Genomic DNA, 21,596 nt, shown 5'->3' on the forward strand with positions numbered 1-21,596 from the left:
CTTCCCAGGTAGCCAGAGGAGCCAAGCTCCAGCCTCTCCCCTGGCCCGGGGAGTAGACGCCAGCCAGGAGGGGGCTGAGGTCCCCGTCCAGCCAGCGTCCCTTTCTCTCCTGGCAGCCCTTGCCCACAAGGAGTGGACGGGCCCCGCGGGCGGCAGAGGTCAGGCTGTCCTCAGGAGTGTCCCAGGTGAGAGGAGGAGGCGGGGCGCCCCGGCTGTGGGCCTAGCTCTCGGCTCCCCTCCCCCATTACCTTGAGCACTTGCTTTCGGCAGTGGCAGGTGCTGCAGCCCAGCCTCAGGGGGGCCCCCCTGGTGTACTGGGATGGGGCTTTTGTAGGTGTGGAAGTGTGCCCCCGGGAGTGGGAGTTTAGCAGCGCGTGTGCGGGAGTGTGTGTGCGCGCGCGCGTGTGTGTGTGTGAGTGTGTGTGTGAAAGAAAGAGCATGGATGTGAGAGGAACATGTCTTCGGGTGTGCGCGCGCGGCTCTGTGTGCTAAATTGGTCATTGAGTGTGAGCGTGTGTTCGTGTAAGTGCCTTTGGCAGGGGTACGGCGAGGCGGGGGGGGGGAGTGCGCGCGCGCCCACGGGGTTTGAATGCGGACTGCAGCGGGCACCCGGGACGAAGCAGGGCACAGGGCTGAGGGGTGGGGGTGGGGGCTCCCTATCCCGCAACCCCGGGGAGGGTAATATTGTTTGCCGATGACCATTGGGCCAAGCTCGGGACGTACCACGGAGCCCAGGGTGGGGGGTAAGGGGTAAGGTGGCATGGCCAGGCCCTGGAGGGGAGCCTGAGCCCCCGCCGCCCTCGGTGTGAGGTCGCGGGCCCGGGTGGCAGAGGAAGCGAGAGAGGAGGAGCCTGAGGCGGAGAAGGGCTGGCACTTGAAGGCCGCTCTCGGCCCGCTGGCCCCTCGGAGGAGGTGGAAGATCTAAGGCAGGCTGAGTTTGGCGGGGAGAGGAGGAGGGGAGAAGCGAGAAGGGGCAGGGGCGGGGGAGGGAGGGGGCGTCCCCTTGGAGCTGCCCCCCTCCCCCCGCCTGACTTGGTCGCGCCCAAAGTGTAACACTTTCTCTTTGTCGGAGAAGCGCCCCGGCTTCCTGTGCAGTAGCTGGAGAGGCGGCGAAGGCAACGGAGGCAGAGTCCCGGCGGTGGCGGCGGCGGCAGCCCGAGCAGCCACGGCGGCGGCAGCGGCGGAGGCAGCAGCCCGAGCGGCGACGGCGGCGGCAGCCGGCACCGTGGCAGCCCCGGAGCGCGAGCTACTCGGTGGGGAGGGGGCGATGGCGACGGCCGATGTGGCGCGCCAGGTGGTGAGTGACGGCCGAATGGCCCCGCAGCGCAGCGCCCGCCGGGCCCCCATCTTGCCCCTGGCGGGGTACCCCAGGAGCCGCAGTCCTCTCTGGCTGCTGGGGCGTTGCCGGTGGACGCGTGGCCGCCTCAGGACCCCCGCCGCGCCCCCGGAGCATCCCGCTTGGTCCCCGTACCCCGGCAGCTGCGGGGCATGCTCTGCCCCCCGGGGCGGCGCGTGGGGCTGAGACTGAGGGCACGAGCCAGGGCGCTGCCCTGCGCCCCGGGCAAGCCCCGGTCCCGCGTTCCTCGGAGCGCGCGGCTGCGGCCACCGCCGACTCTGGGGCGCTCCCTACGCGGCTGTCTTTGTGACTTTGCCTGTTTGCCGGCACGTGTAGCGGGGTGCGAGTCCGCATGCGGACCCCTGCATGAGCGCGCTCGCGGGCATCCAGGGTGGGCACCAAGGTCCCCTGGCTCGCTTCCCCGTCGGTGCGGCTGAGCTTCAGGGTCCTGACACGAGGGTGGGGGGAGGGTGGACGGTGGACGTGGGGTGCCGCTGGGTGGCTCTACCTTTGCCCTGACCTTGCCTGCGTTCTAGTGTGGCCCGGGGCTTTTCGGGGGGGTACTGCCCATCTCTTGTTTGTAACTGTGCTCGGGTGCCAAAAGCCGGGGAACCAGACCAACTCAATGGGGATGCAGGAACAAGGGTCAGGATATCCAACTGTGCATCTCTTTAGCTTGGCAGCTGACTCTGGAAAAATGTCCATTTTTAACCCTCCAGTTTTCCAGGCTGGGAGGTGCACAACATCACATAACAGTGCATTCCTGCTCATCGGACCACAAGTTTAGTCTCAGTGCATTGGAAAGAATAGGCATAATAATAACTCAGACACCATCTACCATGTCTAGGAAGAGTTATTGGAGCAAATAGCCACCCACACCCACGGAATCATGGCTCATTCAAGTGTGTAGTCGAAGTTATGGTTGGCACAGCTCTTTACAGTTATTTTTCCAGGCAGGATTTGTGTGCTTCTTAAGTCATTTGGGGAAGTAGATGACCTCTGAAGACTCTTCCAGCTCGAGAACTAGGATTCTAGGTATGACCTTAGGCCACTCCCTTCACTTCCCAGGGCCTCAGTTTCTTCTTCTGTCAAAGGGAAGGGTCTCTGAGGTCCCTTGCAGCTCTAGATGGAGGATATAAATGAGGAAAATAGAGATCAGAGTATGAAGAGATTTGCTCGTCACATAGTGGCAATGCCAAGAAGAGCTCCCCCAGTCTAGCTTTGGCTGCTGGAACACTTTTTTCTCTGGGAAACTTGGGGCCTCAAATTCTAACATTTCTCTGGGCCTCTGAGTTGGTTTTCTTGTCTGTGAGTTTCATAGATCCCTGAAATAAAAGGAAGTCACCTTGGAAATCCTCTCTTCCAATTCCTTCATTTTATAGAGGGGGAAAAGGAGGCCCAGAAAGGGAAAGGGTCTCACCTATGGTCATACAGCCAGCAGCAATTAGGATTGTGTAGGATTAAGAGCCACAAGAGGAAGGGGTGTGACTTGGCCAAAGTCTCCCAGCAAAGACTTAGAAGAGCAGGAGCGTTCCACCTCAGGGCTTCTGACTTCCAGCCAGACACTCTCCTTGCCATATCTCACCACTTATATATTCAAAGGTTTCCTAGGATTTAGAGCTAAGAAGGGTCACTGAACACCATCTAGTTCAAGCCTTCATCCTACAGAGGAAGAAACTAAGGCCAAGAGGAAAGGAAATGACTTGCTAAAGGTCACACAGGTGGTAAGCAGCAATCCACACCCAAGCTGGCCAGGGTAGAAAGCCTGGGAACAATGTTTTCTCCGGTAAAAGCTGACCTGCTGCCTTGGGGTTCACAGAATCTGTGGATCGGATCTCATTAGCGCCACTTTGTTGTGTGTTCTAATGTTTTTATTAATGCCTTTTGTTTTTATATCACATTCATTTCTGAGTGGATCCTTCCCCCTCCCTTCCCCAGAGAGCCATTTCTTCTAATAAATGTTTTAAAAGAAAGGGTGAGAAAAAGCCACCCATGGATCAATGTCTTGCAGTCTAGTTGATGTTCTGAATCCATAGTCCCCCACCTCTGAAAATATGGAAGGGAGGTAGAATCCTGCCTTAACTACTTGCACTCATTGGCCAAGGACCTCTGGATAAACAGCTGGGGGTCAGGATGTGTTGGTTCTAAAGGTGGAGAGGAGATGCCATCACTGAGTTCTATTCCTCTTTAAGTTAAGCCCAGATGTGGGTATTACTAACACCCCAGATCACTGTTTTTCCTCTGACTGGATCCCATCTTCCCACAATTTACTGCATTAGGAGAAATTATAGAATATAGTATGAAGGAAGGAACCCTGGTCTTGGAATCAGAGGATCTGAGTTCATATTTGAGATTTGCTACTTACTAGTACCATCAGCTAGTGGCAAGCCCCTCTCCTCCCCAGCCTCAGTTTCCCTATCTAAAAAATAAGAGGGTTGGACTGGAAGATCCCCAAATTCTCTTTCAGCTCTGAATACTTAGAAACCATGCACTTAAGACCTTGCTACAGTGTTACATGGGTTTCTGGAAATATTTGTATCACTCCTTGTTCTCTATCCTCCCTCACCTTTCTAGCTATAAGTCTACCTTTTATTCTACATGTATCTTTACTCTCCTTGATTGTATCCTTGAAATTCTAACTGAGTTACTGATCAGGGGAGATGTATACCTTTTAGCCAGAATTGTGGAGATGCCAAATATGTGGTTGCAGGCTGTTCTTCCTGGGAACAAGGTCAAGGCAGTGGAGTTTCTTTATCGTGGATGAAGTGCCCCATGGGTCAATGGGAAGCCCTGGACAAAATCATGGAAAGGATAACCCATCACCCAGTGTGGAGGAATCAATATACAGCAGGCCAGGCCTGGTGCATGGTGCTGGGGCATACATGCAAAAAACAAGATTTTTTTCCCTCTGGGAGCTTATGTTTTTGGGGTAGAGGTAGGGAAGAAGACATGTGCACAGATAAGGAAACAGAAAACATATGTATGGCAAGCAAGCCCAGGGCCATTTTGGCAAGGCAGAGACCAGTCTGGAGGTAGTAGTAGTTCAGGAACAGAGGCCATATGCAGGGGGTAGTAGTATAAGCAGACCAAAGGGAGAGGTGGCATGGAAGTAGGATCCACAGGACAGCTGATTAGATAAGAAGGTTAGAGGTGAAGGTCAAGGCTGACTCCTCCTAGCTTGTGAATCAGGGAGAACTGGAAAGATGATGGTACCCTTGACAGAAACAGGGAAGCTGGGAAGAGGAGGAGGTTACTTCATGACTCCAGTCAAGCGCCGTGATGTCCAGTAATATCACCAGGTAGCATTCTTTGCTGCGTAACCATTTCCAGGTTCTAAGTTCTTAGCCTTTTTTTGTCCCAGAGTCCCTATGGACCTCAGGGTCAGGGTTTTCAGTGATTAAAATAAAATGTATAATATTACAAAGGAAACCAATTAGATGGAAATACAGTTATCAAAACATAAAGAAGCCTTCAGGTTCATAGAAGCAAAGTGAAGAACCCCTATTAAGTCAATTTTATTAGGCCCCACGTTAAACATGGTGGGGCATACAAAGGACCTAGCAAACCTGTTTCCTCATGTGAAGTAACAGACAGGAAAAATACCTCATGCTTTTTTCCAGTACTTTCTGCCTTTCATGTCTATTCATTTCTTTGAGTCTCAAAATAATAATATTGTGATGTCGGTAGGGGAGCTAGACAGACTAGACTAGAATGCTGGCCTCAAATTTAGGAAGACTTGAATTTGAAGCCTGTCACATTCACTCCCTAGCTATGTGACCCTGGATGACCCCTCTGTGCCTTGGTTTCCTCATTTGTAAAATGAGAGAATTGGCTTCGTTGGCCTCTAAGTTTCCTTTTGGCTTAGAATCTATGCTCCTATTTCTCAAGTCCATTTTAGGCAGGGGAAAACTGAGGCCCAGAGAGAGAAAATGACTTGGCCAGAATCTCCCTGATAGAGGAAATACCAAGACTCTGAGCCCAGTCTCCGGACACCCCATCTCTGGCTTCATCCACTATTCTTTGCCCTATATCTCATCCAGCCTTTCAACTGTTTCTATCCTCCAGACCCTTAAGGGGTAGAGGAATATCTCAGTGGATGGATGAACCATGGAAATACCATGGATATAGATGATCAAGTTGACTATATTATATAATAGGATTATGTAATAAAAAGAATACCTTGCTTTTTTGTGCCTTGCTTCTTTCTAACAGCTTTAAAGGGCTCCTCGCCATATGATTTCCTTTACTCCTTACAGCCTTCCAATGGAGTAGTATTTATCCTCTCACTTTAAGGGTGGGGAAACCAAGGCACAGGATAGCCAGGAGATCCACCTTGATCGAGGGTAGAGACTGGCCCTGAAGGACTGTCTAACCTTTTAGGAATAGTTAGTTCCTTTCCATAGTATTTCTAGGAAAGCACCCTGAGAGCCCTTCTGTCCCCTCTTCCTCCCACCCCAACCCCCTTTGCTCTCATGGAGCAGTAGAAGGCTCAGTTAACTGCTCTGAGAGCTCTCAGTCATGGCTTTCAGGCCATTTTGTCTTAGTTTTCTTCCCCCCACCCCATTTGCTTTAAATAAACCTCTCGGAGCCACCATCCAAGTAATGAGAGATTATTTTAAGGAACAACTGGTGTGGGGGGGGATAAACGAGAAAGCCAGCCCCTTCCTCCTGAGCTTGGCAGGAGGAGGTGTCTGTCACCGCAGGGGTTTGAAACTGGGTTTCTCTGCCGCCTGCACAACGGATGGGGGAGCACATGCTGACTCGCTCAGGAGGGTGAGGGTGAGAAATGCTGTTCTCCTCCCCTCATCCCTGCTTTCTTCTTAGAGACCATCAGCCATCTGCTGAATTATGCAGAGCCCTTGGCTGCAGGAGAGCCCTGGCTGGAGCTGGCTCCCACAGGGGCCAGGGCTGTAAGGGAGTGGACTGCTGGAAAGAAGCTGCCTCAGGGTTGGGGCTGGAGTGGACTGTGTGTGTGGAGTCTTTCCCATTTCTCTAACTCCTTCAGCCCTGCAGGGGGCACTACGTGGCCCAGAGAGGAGAGAAGAAATTCCTAGTGAGCAGGGCCAGTTTATTGATGATGATATTGCTTTATTGCCCTCTCATATAGCCTCACAACAACCCTGGTAGATGCTGTGGGTATTGTCCCCATTTTACAGATGAGGAAAGTAAGGTTCCACCAAGTGAAGTGAAAGAACTTGTCTGGTCACACAAGTAGGTCTCCTGATGCCTTCCTGGGCCTCAGTTTCCCCCAATGTAAAATGACAGAGTGGGACTCGATGACCTCTGAGGGCACCTCCAGTTCTTGATCTAGGCTCCTATGTGTGCCCTTAGGCAAATCATTTCACCTCCCTTGGCCTCAGTTTCCTCCTCTGTAAAAAGAGGGCCTATCCCAGGTCTTTGGGCCTATGACTTCAGGTTCTTTGACACTGTACAATGCTGTTTCCCTGGTGGAAGCAAAGGTACCCCTCAGAGGGCAGTTGAGTGGTTTCACCAGGGCAGGTAGGTGGGGGCAACCTGACCTTTTTTGCATTTTTCCAGGGTGGGGGAGCAGTGACCACTGTGGAAACTGCTTCCTGGTTATCCAGTCATGAATAGGGAGGGATATCCTTGGCCTGAGGATGATATCTTACCTGGAATCAAGCCCTGTGACCTTTCAGGCCCCGAGGGCTCAGCAGTAAAATTTAGGGCAGCCCTAGACTTAAGGTATGTGTTTTGAGGGGGAGGGGCAAGGGGCTATAAAAAGGCAGGGGCTGGAAAGAGAAAAGAGGGACCCCAGCAAAAGCCCTCCGGATCTTAGACCTCTCAGCCTGACTCAAGCCTCCGCCATTGTCACTCAGACCATTCCTGATCCAAGTCAAGTATGAGTCTTCCTTCCTTTTGTCCTCTGCCCGATTTCTTTCAGGTCCAGCTCTTGGTTCTTTGCGGTTTCATGTTTAGGGGAGGGAGGTATCATAGCTGGAGGACAAAATTCAACTATACTATCTTAGCTGCTCAGACTGCTCAAGATGCCAGGACCAGACTAGCCTCAGAACTCTCTGATTTCTGTATCCTGCTATAGCATTTTGCATTGTGCTTGATACACAGTAGGCACTTCATAAATGTACAATGTATTATTTTGTATTGTATTCCAACCTCTAAGAGACCAGACTGCCACTTTTGGGTCACTTCTTCCCTCAAGTTGAGAGACAGGTAGTGTGGCCTAATAGAGAGTGCTGCCAGGAGAGCCAGGAGAGCAGATAATGGCTAGATTCTGGATTACTTAACTTCAGTGCTCTAAATAGCTATCCAAGGCATAGAGTTCTCCTTCAAGAACCTTTAGCATCTTCCAAAGTGCAGATCAAGTGGTACCCCTACAGGAGACCTTTCCTGCTCCTTTCAACCCAGACAAGAAGGCTTCACCAGCCCAAAGGATCTTGGGTTTATTTTGTCTTATTTTTCTACATATACATTTTGTTTCCTCTGATGAGGGAGGGAATAAGCACCAATTTAGGGCCTACTGTTTATAGTCATTATCTCATTGGACCTTCACAACGACCCTTCCATCTAGGCACTGTTATTCTTCCCATTTTACAGTTGAGGAAACTCAGGCAAATAGAGGTTAGGTAACTTACCCAGGGTCACACAGCTAAGTCCAAGGCTGGATTTTTAAAAAAGATATTTTATTTTCCTGATTACATGCAATAATTTTCCACATAAGTTTTCCAAAGTTATAAGTTTCAAATTGTCTCCCTCCTTCCCTTCCCTCCCCCTTGCCAGGGATGGCAAGCAATCTGGGTTATACATGTATCATCATGCAAAACCTATTTCCATATTGTTATTGTTGTAAAAGAATACTTATATAAAACCAAAACCCCCAAATAAAAACCTAAATAAACTAATGTGAAAATAGCATGCTTTGAATTTGCATTCTGGTTCTTTCTCTTTGTCATAAGTCCTTCAGAACTGTCCTGGATCATTGTATTGCTGAGAATAGCTAAGTCTTTCACAGGTGATCATCCCACAAAATTACTATTACTTTGTACAGTGTTCTACTGGTTCTGATTACTTCATTCTGCATCGGTTCACATAGGTATTTCCAGTTCTTTCTGAAATTATACTGTTGATCATTTCTTATAGCACAATAGTATTCCATCACCATCATGTGCCACAATTTGTGCAGCCATTACCCAGCTGACAAACTTCCCCTTAATTCCAAATTCCTTGCCACTACAAAAAGGGGTTGATATAAATATTTTTACAAGTAGGTTATTGCCCCCCTTTCTTTAATCTCTTTGGGATATAGATCCAGTAGTGGTATTATAGGATTGAAAGGTATTCCCAGTTTTATAGCCCTTTGGGAATAGTTCCAAATTGCCCTCCAAAATGGTTGGATTTGTTCACAGAGAGTTTCTACTTTTTTATTGTTCAAAACCCATTTCCATATTATTAATATTTGCAATAGAGTGAGCATTTAAAGACAACATCCCCAATCATATCCCCATTGAACCATGTGATCAAGCAGTTGTTTTTTCTTCACAGTTCTTTCTCTGGATGTGGATAGTGCTCTTTCTCATGAGTCCCTCAGAATTGTTCTGGATCATTGCATTACTGCTAGTAGAGAAGCCCATTACGATCAACTGTGCCACAATGTATCAGTCTCTGTGTACAATGTTCTTCTGGTTCGGCATCCATTCCTGGAGGTCATTCCAGTTCACATGGAATTCCTACAGTTCATTATTCCTTTCAGCACAACAATATTCCATCACCAACAAATACCACAATTTGTTCAGCCATTCCCTAATCGGTGGACACTCCCCCCCATTTTCTAATTTTTTTTGCCACCACAAAGAGCACAGCTATAAATCTTTTTGTACAAGTCTTTTTCCTTTTGATCTCTTTGGGGTATAAACCCAGCAGTGGAATGGCTGGATCAAAGGGTAGGCATTCTTCTAAAGCTCTTTATGCATAGTTCCAAATTGCCTTTCAAATTGGTTGGATCAATTCACAACTCCATCAGCAATGCATTAATGTCCCAATTTTGCCACATCCCCTCCAACATTTATCACTTTTCTTTGCTGTTATATTAGCCAATCTGCTAGGTGTGAGGTGATACCTCAGAGTTGTTTTAATTTGCAGCTCTCTGATTATAAGAGATTTAGAATACTTTTTCATGTGCTTATTAACAGTTTTGATTTCTTTATCTGAAAATTGCCTATTCATGTCCCTTGCCCATTTATCAATTGGGGAATGGCTTGATTTTTTTATACAATTGATTTAGCTCCTTATCAATTTGAGTAATTATACCTTTGTTAGAGGTTTTTGTTATGAAGGGTTTTTTCCCCCCAGTTTGTTGCTTCCCTTCTAATTTTGGTTGTAATGGTTTTGTTTGAACAAAATCTTTATAATTTAATGTAACCAAAATTATTCATTTTACATTTTGAAATCTTCTCTATCTCTTGCTTGGTCTTAAAATCTTTCCTTTCTAATAGATCTGATGGGTATATGGTCACCTAATTTACTTATAATTTCCTTCTTTATATTTAAGTCATTTATCCATTCTGGATTTATCTTGGTATAGAGTGTGAGCTGTTTATCTAAACCTAATCTCTCCCATACTGTTTTCTAATTTTCCCCTGAGGCTGGATTTGAATTCAGCTCTTCCTGACTCTAGACCCAGCACTCTGACCACTGTGCCACCAGATATTCTGATAGACCATGAGTGAAAATAATCTCTCTTTTTCTTTCTTTCATTTTTTCTCTGTTTCCTCTTTCCTTACTTTCTTCCCTCCTTTCATTCCTCCCTGCTTTCCTTCCTGTCTTCCTTTCTTCTCTTCTCCTTTAGAGTTTCCCGCATGGAGCATAGTCCTTGGCACATAGCAGTCACTTTAGGCTCATCAGTTAATTATCTGGTGAAGGGAAAGGACAAAACCTAAGTGATCCGTTAGGTTTCTGTAGGTCTGCCTTGCTCCATATAAAGGGTATTCTGGAAATCTCACTAAACATAAATGACATCTTTGAGATGGACCATAAGGGATGTCTCCTTAAAGGAATCTTACAGTGAAGCCTTTCATGGAGATAACAATTCCCCTGACATTTAGCATTCAGCAGGCAATTATTAATCACCATGCTGGTACTGGAGCAGATACACTGACCCAATTGAGGGGCAGCCCCTGCCCTTTGGGGGCCTATGGTCTGCTGAAAGGACACAGCATATATGGGCAGTGACAACTTTTGGAGTCTTGTTTCTCACCCCCAAAGTTATAGGTCTTCCATTTTCCTGGCTTCCTTTCTGATGCCTCTCTGATCTCAATGTTTCCTATTTGAGGGGGATTTGGAAAGTTCTCCTAATTAATTATACCATGACTTTCTGCCATCTTTAAAAAAGCTGATGTCAAGAGAGAGGGCCAGATTTAGGACTCGGAGAGACTTTAGAGACCATCTAGGCCTACCTCATTTTACAGATGTAAAAACTGAGGCACATCAAAGCCAAGTGACTTCCACATAGGGAGTGAACCCAGATCCTGGGATCCCCAAATCCAGCTCTCCTTCTACCGTGACACATTGCTTCTCCAGTTTTGAAAAGAGGGAAATGAAACCCAAGAGAGATGAGGAAATGAGAGCATTTATTTGCTCTAAATGAGTTCAAGATTCTAGGCCCAGAGGAACAACAACTCAGGGACTAAAAGATTAGTAGATACTGTGGTCCCTACACCATCTCCTTTATCACTTGCCATCCAGTTTTTCTTTGCTTCCATTGACCTGAAACTGGCCTCCCCTAGCTTAGGTACCTTGAGTGCCAAATCTGACAGCTTGTTCTCAGTCCTAAAGTCCCTCTGGAGCATTGGACACTGGTGATTTCCCTTCTCCTGGGTCCTCTCTCCTCCCTCCTGATTCTCCTCCTAACTCTCTGACCTCTCCTATTCAGTCTCCTTTGCTCTTGGTAGCAGTTCTATGTCCTTCCTCACATGTGTGAGTGTGGCCCCAAACCTTCTCTCTAGGTGATATGATCAGATTTCATAGGTTTAATTAGCCTTTCTCTGTAGGTTAAGTCCCAGATCTGTTTATTCATCCCTAGCCTCTCTTCTGAATCTCTAGCTGCTTTTTGGATTCTTCCATTCCAGGCATCTCAGATGTGTCCAAAACAGACCTCCTTGTCTTCTCTCCAAAACCTACCCTCCCACTAGGATACAACAAGATAATATTTAGAAGTCACTTAGCACAGATCCTGCCACATGTTACTATTCAGTTGTTTTTCTGTCAAGTCTGACTCTTTGTGACCCCATTTAAGGTTTTCTTGGCAAAGATACTGGAGTGGTTTGACATCTCCTCCAACTCACTTGATAGATGAGGAAACTGAGACCAACAGGGTAAAGTGACTTGCCCAGGGTCACACACCTAGTAAGTTTCTGAGACAGAGTTTGCACTCACATCTTCCCAATTCCAGCCCCCGGCACTCTCTCCTCATTGTAATGCCTCCTAGCTGTCTCTCTGGCACATAGTAAGTGCTTATTAAACCCTTGTTCCCTCTCCTCCCTCCTCTTAGCTTCTTCCCAAGTTTTTGACTTTGGAGTCTTCCTTGATTCTTCCCTCTCCCTGGATCCTCCATGTCCAGCCAGCTGCCATGACATGGTTCTTTCTCTGCCTTCCTCCTTTCCGTGTAGCCTAGTTGAATCCCTTATCACTGATCCCCTGCCTCCAGTAGCCTCCAGTCCATCGCCTCATGCAGTTGCCAGCCAAACTGTTTATCCTAAAGCCCAAATCGGCTTTGTCAGTGACTCCTGATTGCCGCTGAGATCAAATACAAAATCTCCCATTGCCATTCATTTCAAGTTCTTTCCAATCTAGCTCTGCCCTACTTTTCCCAACTGCTTCTCTCTCACTTCTCATCACCCAGGCCATATTTCAGCTTCGATTATCTATTTCTTGTTCTCCATCCACGACATTCTATCTGTCCCTTGTTCCTGTGCCTTCACAGAGGCTACCTCCCAGGCCTGGAAAAGTCTCTTCTTCTTCTTCTTGGAATCACTACCTCCATCCTGGGCCTGGAACATTCTCCTCCCTCATCTCCTCTTCTTGGTATCCTTGTCTCCATTCTGGGCCCTCTCCTACATGAGGCATCTCCCGATGTTGATGCTTCTCACATTTTTACCTTCCTCTCCTTCCAAATTTCTTTGCATGAATTCTATATTTACTTATCTATATTCATGCCATTTCTTCACAGCTGAATGCCAGCCTGTCATCCATCTAGTTAAAGAATCATGAACATGCAGCTTTGAAAGGCCCACGGAGGTCATCTAGTCTCACCTCCATTTCTCTGTTTTACAAAGGAGGAAACAGAGGTCCTTTTGGGGCAAGTGACTTGCCTGGGGTCACACAGCTAGCCATTAGCAAGAAGAACTAGAATTGGGAACCAAGGACTCTGATACTAAACGTAGTGTTCTTACTATTATGCCATGAGAAGTAAGTGGGGCCATAGCAACATTTTGGCTGTTTGCTCTTGTGTTTTCAGATCATTGAAAGGATTCAGTTCGAATCTAGAACTATCTCCTAATGCTCCATGTTGTCATTCAAGAATTCTCCTGTATTTCTGTACAAGGCACCATGCTTTTTGTACAGTAAAACAAGTGACATAGCAGGGTGAGACCAGGACATACTGGTTAATTGTATTTTCTGGTTAGAAAAGTAGGAAGTGACAGCGCACTCTTGTTTCTTTCCTCGTCACCGAAAGGTTTTTATCTAGCTAGAGTCCCCTTTTCTGCTCATTTAGTAAGCATGGGCTAGTGACCATCTTTCAGTTGCCCATTTGCTAACTGCCAGGCATGCAGTCTTTCATTCAGAATGCCAGTTGTCACTGCCCTAGATTCAAGAGGACCAAGGTCTAGGACAGTGATGGTGACCACCCCCTCCCAGAGTGCCCTGCCCACACACATGCTGTGCCCTCCCACATGCTGATTATGCCTCACCCCCTTGCCCCACATAGGGAAGGGAGAAAGCACTTCCATTGGGCTGCTGGGAAGAGGAGTGGGGGATGCTCTGAGATATATGAGCTGCCCACCTTACCCCCTGTGTGTTCCCATTGGGCTACTGGGCAGAGGAGCAGGGGATGTGAAAAAATGTCATCAGGCACAGTGGAGAGGGGATGGGGAGCAGCTCTGCCCAAGTCTCTCTACTTTCCTAGGAATGAACTGGGGTGGGGGAGGGTGGCTGAGTGCCCACAGAGAGTGCTCTGCATGCCATCTTTGGTACCCATGCCATAGGTTTGCCGTCACTGATTTAGGAGCTCAAATTCACAAGTCCTTTTTTATTAAGCACTTTATTAAGCATCTTTGACTAAAGGGCAAAAGTAAAATCCTTCTCACCTTCAGGAAGCTTTGATTCAACTGGAGTAGTGCTAGCGAGCTCTTGGAAGTTGTTCTTTTGACCAAATCCCTAATATTAGCTTGGGTTCTTGGAATGGGCATTTTTCTGGAACAGAACAACAAAGAAATCAGTTCAATTTAGGGATCTAGTGAATTCAAGTTTACAGTGCCATGGGTATATGGGGAAGGATGACATGTTTTTGGAGGGAGACTCTAAAGGTATATGGTCCCTGCCCTCAAGTAGCCTTATTCTTCTCTAAGCAAAACAACATCCTCAAGGACATGGATTAGGCCTTAGTTCTCAGCACCTAAGTAGGATCAGAATTCAGCATGATGCCTCCTCCTGTCTCATGAATCCTGGCTGGAGAAGCTAAATGCAGACCAGGTTTACTCCCCTTCTTTTGGTGTGTTTGGGTACAGGAAGCCCAAGGGGAATTTCAGCAAACTCCAGTTCATTGAAGTTCCAAAGGCATGTGCATGTGTTTGTGAGGGATCCTTTAGAGGAATGCCACTAGCTTGGGGGCCACAGCTTCAGAGGGCCATGGAGAGTGCTGACTAGAGCCTGTCAGTCCCCAAAGGCCCTGAATCCCACTTGCTTAGAGCCATGGCAGCTGGATCAGGCATTCTGCAGGCTATGTCTAGATTTTCCTAGCAATGGTAGTTTAAGGGAGGACCAGCTCAGAGATCTGGCTCCTCCCTCTTGGGAGAATGAACCTGATGTATTCAATCAGAAATGAAATTGGTGTGTCTTTAATGAAGCAGCTAGGAGGAGAAGGTGGCCATATCTGCCTCTCAAGTAAAATACGATAGAGAACCATCCTTTGAAAGTGGAGGTGCCTGTAAGAGAGAAGAAAACAGGAAATGAGGCTGGGGAGGTAGAAGTGGGGGTGGAGAGGGGGATGGTTCTCGAAGGAAAACCCTCAGTTTTTTCAACTGGGCCTGCCCTTTAGCTGTGCCAGGAGCACACTGTGTCTTTTGCTGCCCACAGACTTTGCTGGGGAACAGAGAAGCTTGTACCCTGGGGCCCAGCCCAGTGTGGATCAAGATGAGGAAACTTTGTGTGGCCTTGTCATGTACCAGTATGGTGCTCCTGGTCATCAAAGATGGTCCCTGGGCACACTGCTGTTGCCATTGCTGGCCCCCAGTGAGTATGGTCAGTTTGTCCAGAGATGGCTTTCTGTAGTTGGCAGGCAGCATTTGTTGAGTAGCCCCTGGGTGCCGTTAGCTGTTCAGTGAGACCTCAAAAAACCAGAACCCAGCTAAACAGGGCCCTTCAGTTTCCAGGATGGATTTGTTTGGCTTGCCCTAAAGGAGAAAGCAAGATGAGATTGTTTTCATCAAGGCAAAAATCAGGACCCAGGACAGTCAAAACTGATATCCAGTAAGTAGGACCAGGAGAGCATTGTACACAGCAACTGAAACACTGTGGGACAATCAAATGTCATTGACTCTGCTCCTAATAGCAATACAGAGATCCAGGACAACTCTGAGGGACCTATCAGAAAGAATGCTCTGCGCCTCCAGCAAAAGGACTGCTGGAGTAGAAATGCAGATGGAAGCATATGCTTTATCCCTTGTTTATATGGACGTATGATTTGGGGTTTTGATTTTTTTTTTAAAACCCTTACCTTCCGTCTTGGAGTCAATACTGTGTATTGGCTCCAAGGCAGAAGAGTGGTAAGGGCTAGGCAATGGGGGTCAAGTGACTTGCCCAGGGTCACACAGCTGGGAAGTGGCTGAGGCCAGATTTGAACCTAGGACCTCCCGTCTCTAGGACTGGCTCTTAATCCACTGAGCTACCCAGCTGCCCCCGGGGGTTTTGATTTTAAAAGGGGGATTCTATTATAAAAAGGAATCATATGGAAATAGGTATTGAGTGATCATACATGTATAACCCAGTAGAATTGTTTGTCAGCTCTGGGAGAGGGGAGGGAAGAGGGAAGGGAGAGAACATGAATCATGTAACTGTGGAAAATATTTTAAAATCAAATTTAAAATAAAAAGCCCCTAATATTCAGCTGAATGACTGATGTCCTGGAACATGAATCCTCCGTTATGGAAGAAGGAAGAAGAAAGAAGAAGCAGCAGCAGCAGCTACACTTGACTACTGCTTGAATATTTGCAAAGCTCTTTGCACGATCATCTCATTTACCTATATAATCTCAGTGTCTTGAATAGATGATCTTATTTACATATATTACCTCATATTGGACTCAAGGCAAGCCTCAGCCTTGATTTATTAAGGCAAGAAAGCATGCAAATCTCTCCAGGCTGGAGCTCCCCCTCTAACCCTCAATTCATGTGAAAAACAGATTTAATAGTTTGGGAGTGAGTTTCCACACCTGGAGTTCCTCACTTCTTTTGAAGTGACTTCTGTCTGCGGGCCCAGAGCATTTCCACTGGCTGTCCTCTCTGCTTGGCCTTCTCCTGGTCCTCATCTCCACCTCCCTGCCTTCCTCAGATCTCAGTGAAAGGCCCACCTTTTGCACGAAGTCTTTCCCTCTGAGCAGAGCCCACACACACCTAGTCTGGGCAGAGCTCTTTGTACGTCACCTCTACCATTAGACCTCCAGCTCCCCGAGAGCAGGGAGTGCTTTGTCTTTTGGGGCACTACATAGTAGGCTAATTGTTGCTTGACTGCGGGATCCCAGCTTTTACCAAATCTCTTCTTGCTGTCTCCCTCACTATTTGCTGACTAGGTGACTGACTTTGAGCAAGCTGGCTAATTACCCTTAATTATTCTTTCGAGCCAAGCAAAGGAGCCCAGTCTACTAGTTGGAGGGTTGGCTCTGCCACAGGGGTTGTGAGGGGTAGTGGCGGGTTATGGCCTGCTCCTGGCTCCAGCTGACACTTTACGTCTTCCAGGCCCAAGGAGGTATCATCTTCTTGTATAAAATGGGCACAGTGATCATCCTTGTACTCCTTGATGTGGGCAAAGGGCTCTATAAGTCTAGCCCCTGAGTTAGTACTTGCCCTTCTTCTGGGGGCGGGGTGAATGGACAAATGGGCTTTTTGAAACCCAAGTCCATAGTGGAAAGACTGCAGGAATTCATGACAGGACAGACCTCAGTTCAAATCTCACCTCCCGCCTCAGTGAGCATGGGCAAGTCCTTGCTTCTGTGAGCTTCAATTTCCCCATCTATAAAATGGAGTTAATACAAATCCATAGCACCTGCCTCCTGGGACTCTAGTGAGGCTTAAAGGCTATAGAAATTATTTCTTTTAAACATTATTTTATTTGGTTGTTTTCATACATTATTCACTGGAAACAAAGATCATTTTCTTTTCCTCCCCGCCCCCCCCCCCCTCCCACCACCTTTCCCTCTCCCATAGCCGACGCACGATTCCACTGGTTATCACATGTGTTCTTGACTCGAACCCATTTCCCTATTGTTGGAATTTGCATTAGAGAGTTCATTTAGAGTCTCTCCTCAGTCTTATCTCCTCCAACCCTGTAGTCAAGCAGTTGCTTTTCAGCGGTGTTTTTACTCCCACAGTTTATCCTCTGCTTGTGGGTAGTATTTTTTTTAAGATCCCTGCAGATTGTTCAGGGAAATTGCATTGATACTAATGAAGAAGTCCATCACCTTCGATTGTACCACAATGTATCAGTCTCTGTGTATAATGTTTTCCTGGTTCTGCTCCTTTCGCTCTGCATCACTTCCTGGAGGTTGTTCCAGTCTCTAGAAATTATGATTATGATTATGATTGTTGTTATTATTAGCCTGGAGGCAAACATCTTTCAGGTTGTCTAGAAAACAATAGCTGACAACCCAGGAGGAGAGTGGGCTTCTCTGCAAAACTGGGCTCTTCCCTTTGCCTGGCTGGTTTCCAGCATCAGCACATTGAGGAGCAGAATCAGGGTACCTGTTATCCTTGGTCCCATTTTACATATGAGGAAATTGAAGGCAAGCTTGTTCATGATCACAGCCAGACAGCCTCCTGTTTTTGAAATATTAGCCCACGGTTCTATTGTTTATTTAATATTGACTCTTTACATAGTTACAACTGGCCAGTGCCCAGCATTCCTACACGTCATCTTTTTTAAAAGTAAAAATGTTTCTATTTTATTTTTTCCAATGCCGCATAATATCCATTTCTAATATTTTTTTAATATTGAGTTCCAAATTCTCTCTGCCCATCCCTGCCCTCTGCCCCCAGAGAAGGCAGTGTCTGGGGGTGTGAACTGCTTTGCTTTTGCTCCTGCTAAGTGTTTTGGTTTTGTATTCAAGGTCAAACACTGGAATAGTAATAGCTGGTGTCTGTATGGGATTTGAAAGTTTGCAAAGCACTTTCCAAATATTATCTAACTTTATCCTTATAATATTTCTGGAATGTAGGTGCTGTAATGATAATTCTTCATTTTTCAGGTGAGGAAAATGAGGCGGGTGGTGGTCAAGTGACTTGCCCAGGGCCATATAGCTAATAGGTGGTATGTGAGTCAGGATTTGAACTCAGCTCTATCCTGTCTTTGGGTCCAGTGCTCTATCAACTGCACCTCTTTAGTTGCCTCATACCTAATTTGACCCCCACCCTGTCTAACAAACCTTATTTCCTACAACTCTGGACAGGCTCTTCCTACCCACCAGGTTGGTCTCCTCATTGTCCTCTTGAACGCCAGTCTTATTCTGGCTTCCCTGCCCTTGCTTGGGATGTTCCCCCTATCTGAGATTTCCAACCACCCCATCCCACCCTGGTCTTCCTGCTCTGACCTCTGACCTATAACACTGACAGTCCATACTGGGCAACTTGGCCCTTGATTTTGACTGTCTTGTCTCCCCACTTTGACTGTGAGCCCCTCCTTCTGGGCTGGGCATGCTGGGCATGTTCTGAGGGACTGAGTGATTAAAAACAAGACCAAAAAGTCATTGGTACTCCCTCAGCCTGCTGGGCTAGAATCTTCTCTGTTTTTGTAGTAGTTTCACTGTACCAGGGATGACAGCTGGGTAAAGAGACAGGAAGATGCAGTCGGAGGTGATAAAACAGCTCCGGAAACCCCCAGGCTGGGGCTGGCCCAGTTTGGGGTGCTGCTGTGTGGAGAGGTCCTTGTGAGAAAGCAGAAGCGAGGGCCTGGCAGTGGGAGATGGCACATCTTTCTTTGTTTCTTTGAATAGAAACAACAAGTGCTTGGCTATGAAGGACAAGAGCTGTTAGGAGAGCCCAGGGCCATGCTGGGAAGCAGTACTCACTGCTGATACCCAGAGCAGGCTCAGTTGGGGAAGTTTCCCAGGAGCCCCACCCCCAGCTGCAAGAAGGCAGGCAGTCTGACCTCTCCTACGTGGAGCCTCTGCCTGGGCCTGGAGCTCCTACCTGCCAAGGAGTCCTGGACAGCACCTCCTAATGGGGGCACAAGAGGAGAGATGAGGCTTCTGAGGGGAAGGAAGCAGCCCATAGGAACTCTGGGAAATAGGATGCTGGAATCTCTCCTCAGGGGGATTGAGTTGGGGTGGGGGAGAGCAGTGCCACCCGTACCAACAGCAACCATGGGCTTCATTCCACAAGGGGAAGGGAGCTTTTTAAGAACTCCTCAGGAAGGAGTGTGGCGGCCTGTGCAGAGAACCACCTTCCTGCTGTCCCCTGCCCTGCCCTGCCCTGCCCTGCCCTCCCTTTGTAGCAGTGAGTGTGTCTTTCTGTCTTTCCCAGGGACACAAATCCAATCGAGCTGGCAGCTGCCTCAGACTTCCTGCTGTCAGCAGCTTCCCAGGTGGCAGATCCATACTGGCCCTGCTCGGGAAACTGCCCTGTCCCACAGCCTCAGTGTCTCCTCTCGTCTGGTCCTGGGAGTGGACCCTTTCCTTTTGGACCCTGCCCTGGCCTTTTGTGAATGTGGCTGTGCAGGCATATTGTCTATCATGTTGGATGTACACATACACACACATACACACACACGTACACACGCACACGCACACACACACGCACACACACGCACACTCAGTCACCCAATCCAGAGACATTTATGGAGCAGTCACTGTGTTCCAGTGCTGGGCTGGGTATTTGTTTTCATGGAGAAGTTCCCATCCTTTGAAAAATTAACTTTTACTGGCATTCATTATTATCTCCCCCTTCTGCTGCCCTCCCTCTTCCTCAGAAGATTACCAGTTGTGTGACTTGAGACAAGTCACTTAACCACTGTTTATCCCAGTTTTTTTTCAGTTGTGAAATGGGTATGACAATAGTCCCTCCCTCACAGGGGACTATTACTATGAGGAGCAAATGAGATAATATTCACAAAGTGCTTACTTAGTGTGATGCATGGCACATAGTAGGTGCTGTATAAATGCTTCTTCCCTTTCCTTTGCCTTCCTCCCAACCTCTCATTGACCAAGGAAAAATGAGAAATGAGCCCCTTATAACAAACTGATGTACTCCAGCAAAACAAATTCTCTTATTGGCCTATCTTGTGGTGCAGGTCTGAGGCCTCCCTGGCAAGGTGGGCACATGTCCCCCTTAGTCCTCTGGACTCGTGCCTCGTCATTTCATTAATCGAAAGTCCTCCCAGAATGCCTTGCTTTGTGATGTTGTTATCATTGTGGAAATTGCTCCCCTGGTCCTATTCACTTCGCTTGGCATCTGTTCAAGGTCAACCTAGTTTCCTGTGAAACTATCCCTTTTGTCATTCCTCCTGGCATAGTAACATTGCATTCTGTTTGGATGCCATAATTTGTTCAGCCATTCCCTAGTAGGTGGGTATCCCTTCAGGCTCTGGTTTGGGGCTGCCAGGACATTTTGCATCTGTTTGGGCCTTTTTCTTTTGGGGGGAATCTCTTTGGGGTACAGGCCTCATAGAAGTATCCAAGGGCATGGCCACTTTTGTCACTCTGGGGGGCACAGTTCTAAAGTGTGTTCCAGCCCAATTCACAACTCGGTTTGCCCTCAGCCCCTCTCCCATGTGCCACCCTAATGAGCAGATCTACGTGCACACCAACACAGCCCATCCACCTGCCTCAGCCTGCGGGAGGTCAGGGGATTGCGTTTTCCAGGAGTGTGGCGGACTCCAGGAGGAGAGCCCCGAACCCACTGGACCAAGGAGGTCCACATGTGTCTTTGCCTTCATCCCTGGGTCATCTTTGGGAGGGTCAAGGAGAAAGTGACCTCATTAACTGGAAAAGTGGTCTCTTAGGGAGGCTGCTGCCTTCCCACCTGGAGCTGCTGGGAAGGTTTTTCCTGAATAGGAGAAGAGGAGCCAAGCTTTCCGCTGTGACAACTGAGCTGTTTTGGGATGGGGGCAGAAGAGGGAAGAGATGACACACGGCTTGGGTGGGTGTTACTTCCTAGGGTGGAGAATGTTTGAATGGAGAAGTGAAACCTTGATCTCCTCCTGCAAAGTGGCATCATTTGGATTCTCTCCTCTCTCTCCTCCCTCTCCCCTCCTTCTCTTCTCCCCCCCCCCCCCCCCCCCGCTCAAATCAGGATGAAAATTGCCGGACAATCCCTCTCACTGGACATGTGGGCTTTGACAGCCTGCCCGACCAGCTGGTGAATAAATCTGTCAGCCAGGGTTTCTGTTTCAACATCCTGTGTGTGGGTGAGTATTTCCATATCAGGAAATTCGATTACGAAATGGGGATTGTTCATGGAGGCCCGGCGCTTTATAGGTAATTAGGTTAAACGAGGTGTTGCCTCGATCCCTTTCGGCCGGCCTGTTATGACGATTTTGGTAGGGCTCTTGGTCCCTTCTCACCTTGGCCACGGTTCGCTGTTTCCCTGGCCAAGGAAGAAGGAGAAGATGAGGCTGGGCCATGTGGGATAGCGCCACATGAGACCCCATGGAAATTCTGCCTGGAGCTGGCAGGCTCAGCGCTCTGCTGTCAAGTTTATTTTTACCAAAGCTCTCCTTAACAGCAAACAGGAGCCAGCACAGGATTGGGAGGGAGTTAATTGGCCTAAGCCTCTTACCTCAACACTAAGGAACCTTGCTCATC

General features: G+C 48.0%; 1 protein-coding gene across 8 annotated transcripts in view; it reads left to right on the plus strand.

Moving 5' to 3' along the window:
- Nucleotides 1–424: 424 nt before the first annotated feature.
- The window catches only part of SEPTIN6 (septin 6), a 60,047-nt gene continuing 38,875 nt past the window's right edge, over nucleotides 425–21,596 (plus strand). For 2 of the 8 annotated variants that reach the window (XM_056809322.1, XM_056809325.1), the window contains exons 1-2: nucleotides 1,027–1,297; nucleotides 21,085–21,199. In XM_056809322.1, coding sequence (XP_056665300.1) covers nucleotides 1,268–1,297; nucleotides 21,085–21,199 — 145 coding nt within the window. In that variant the 5' untranslated portion in view covers nucleotides 1,027–1,267. Of the gene's footprint in view, nucleotides 523–1,017; nucleotides 1,298–21,084; nucleotides 21,200–21,596 lie in introns of those variants that run through there. The other 6 variants (XM_056809324.1, XM_056809323.1, XM_056809319.1 and 3 more) reach the window with 5 other exon arrangements.

This window comes from Monodelphis domestica, chromosome X (assembly GCF_027887165.1).
Source record: "Monodelphis domestica isolate mMonDom1 chromosome X, mMonDom1.pri, whole genome shotgun sequence".
Classification (NCBI taxonomy): Eukaryota; Metazoa; Chordata; class Mammalia; order Didelphimorphia; family Didelphidae; genus Monodelphis; species Monodelphis domestica.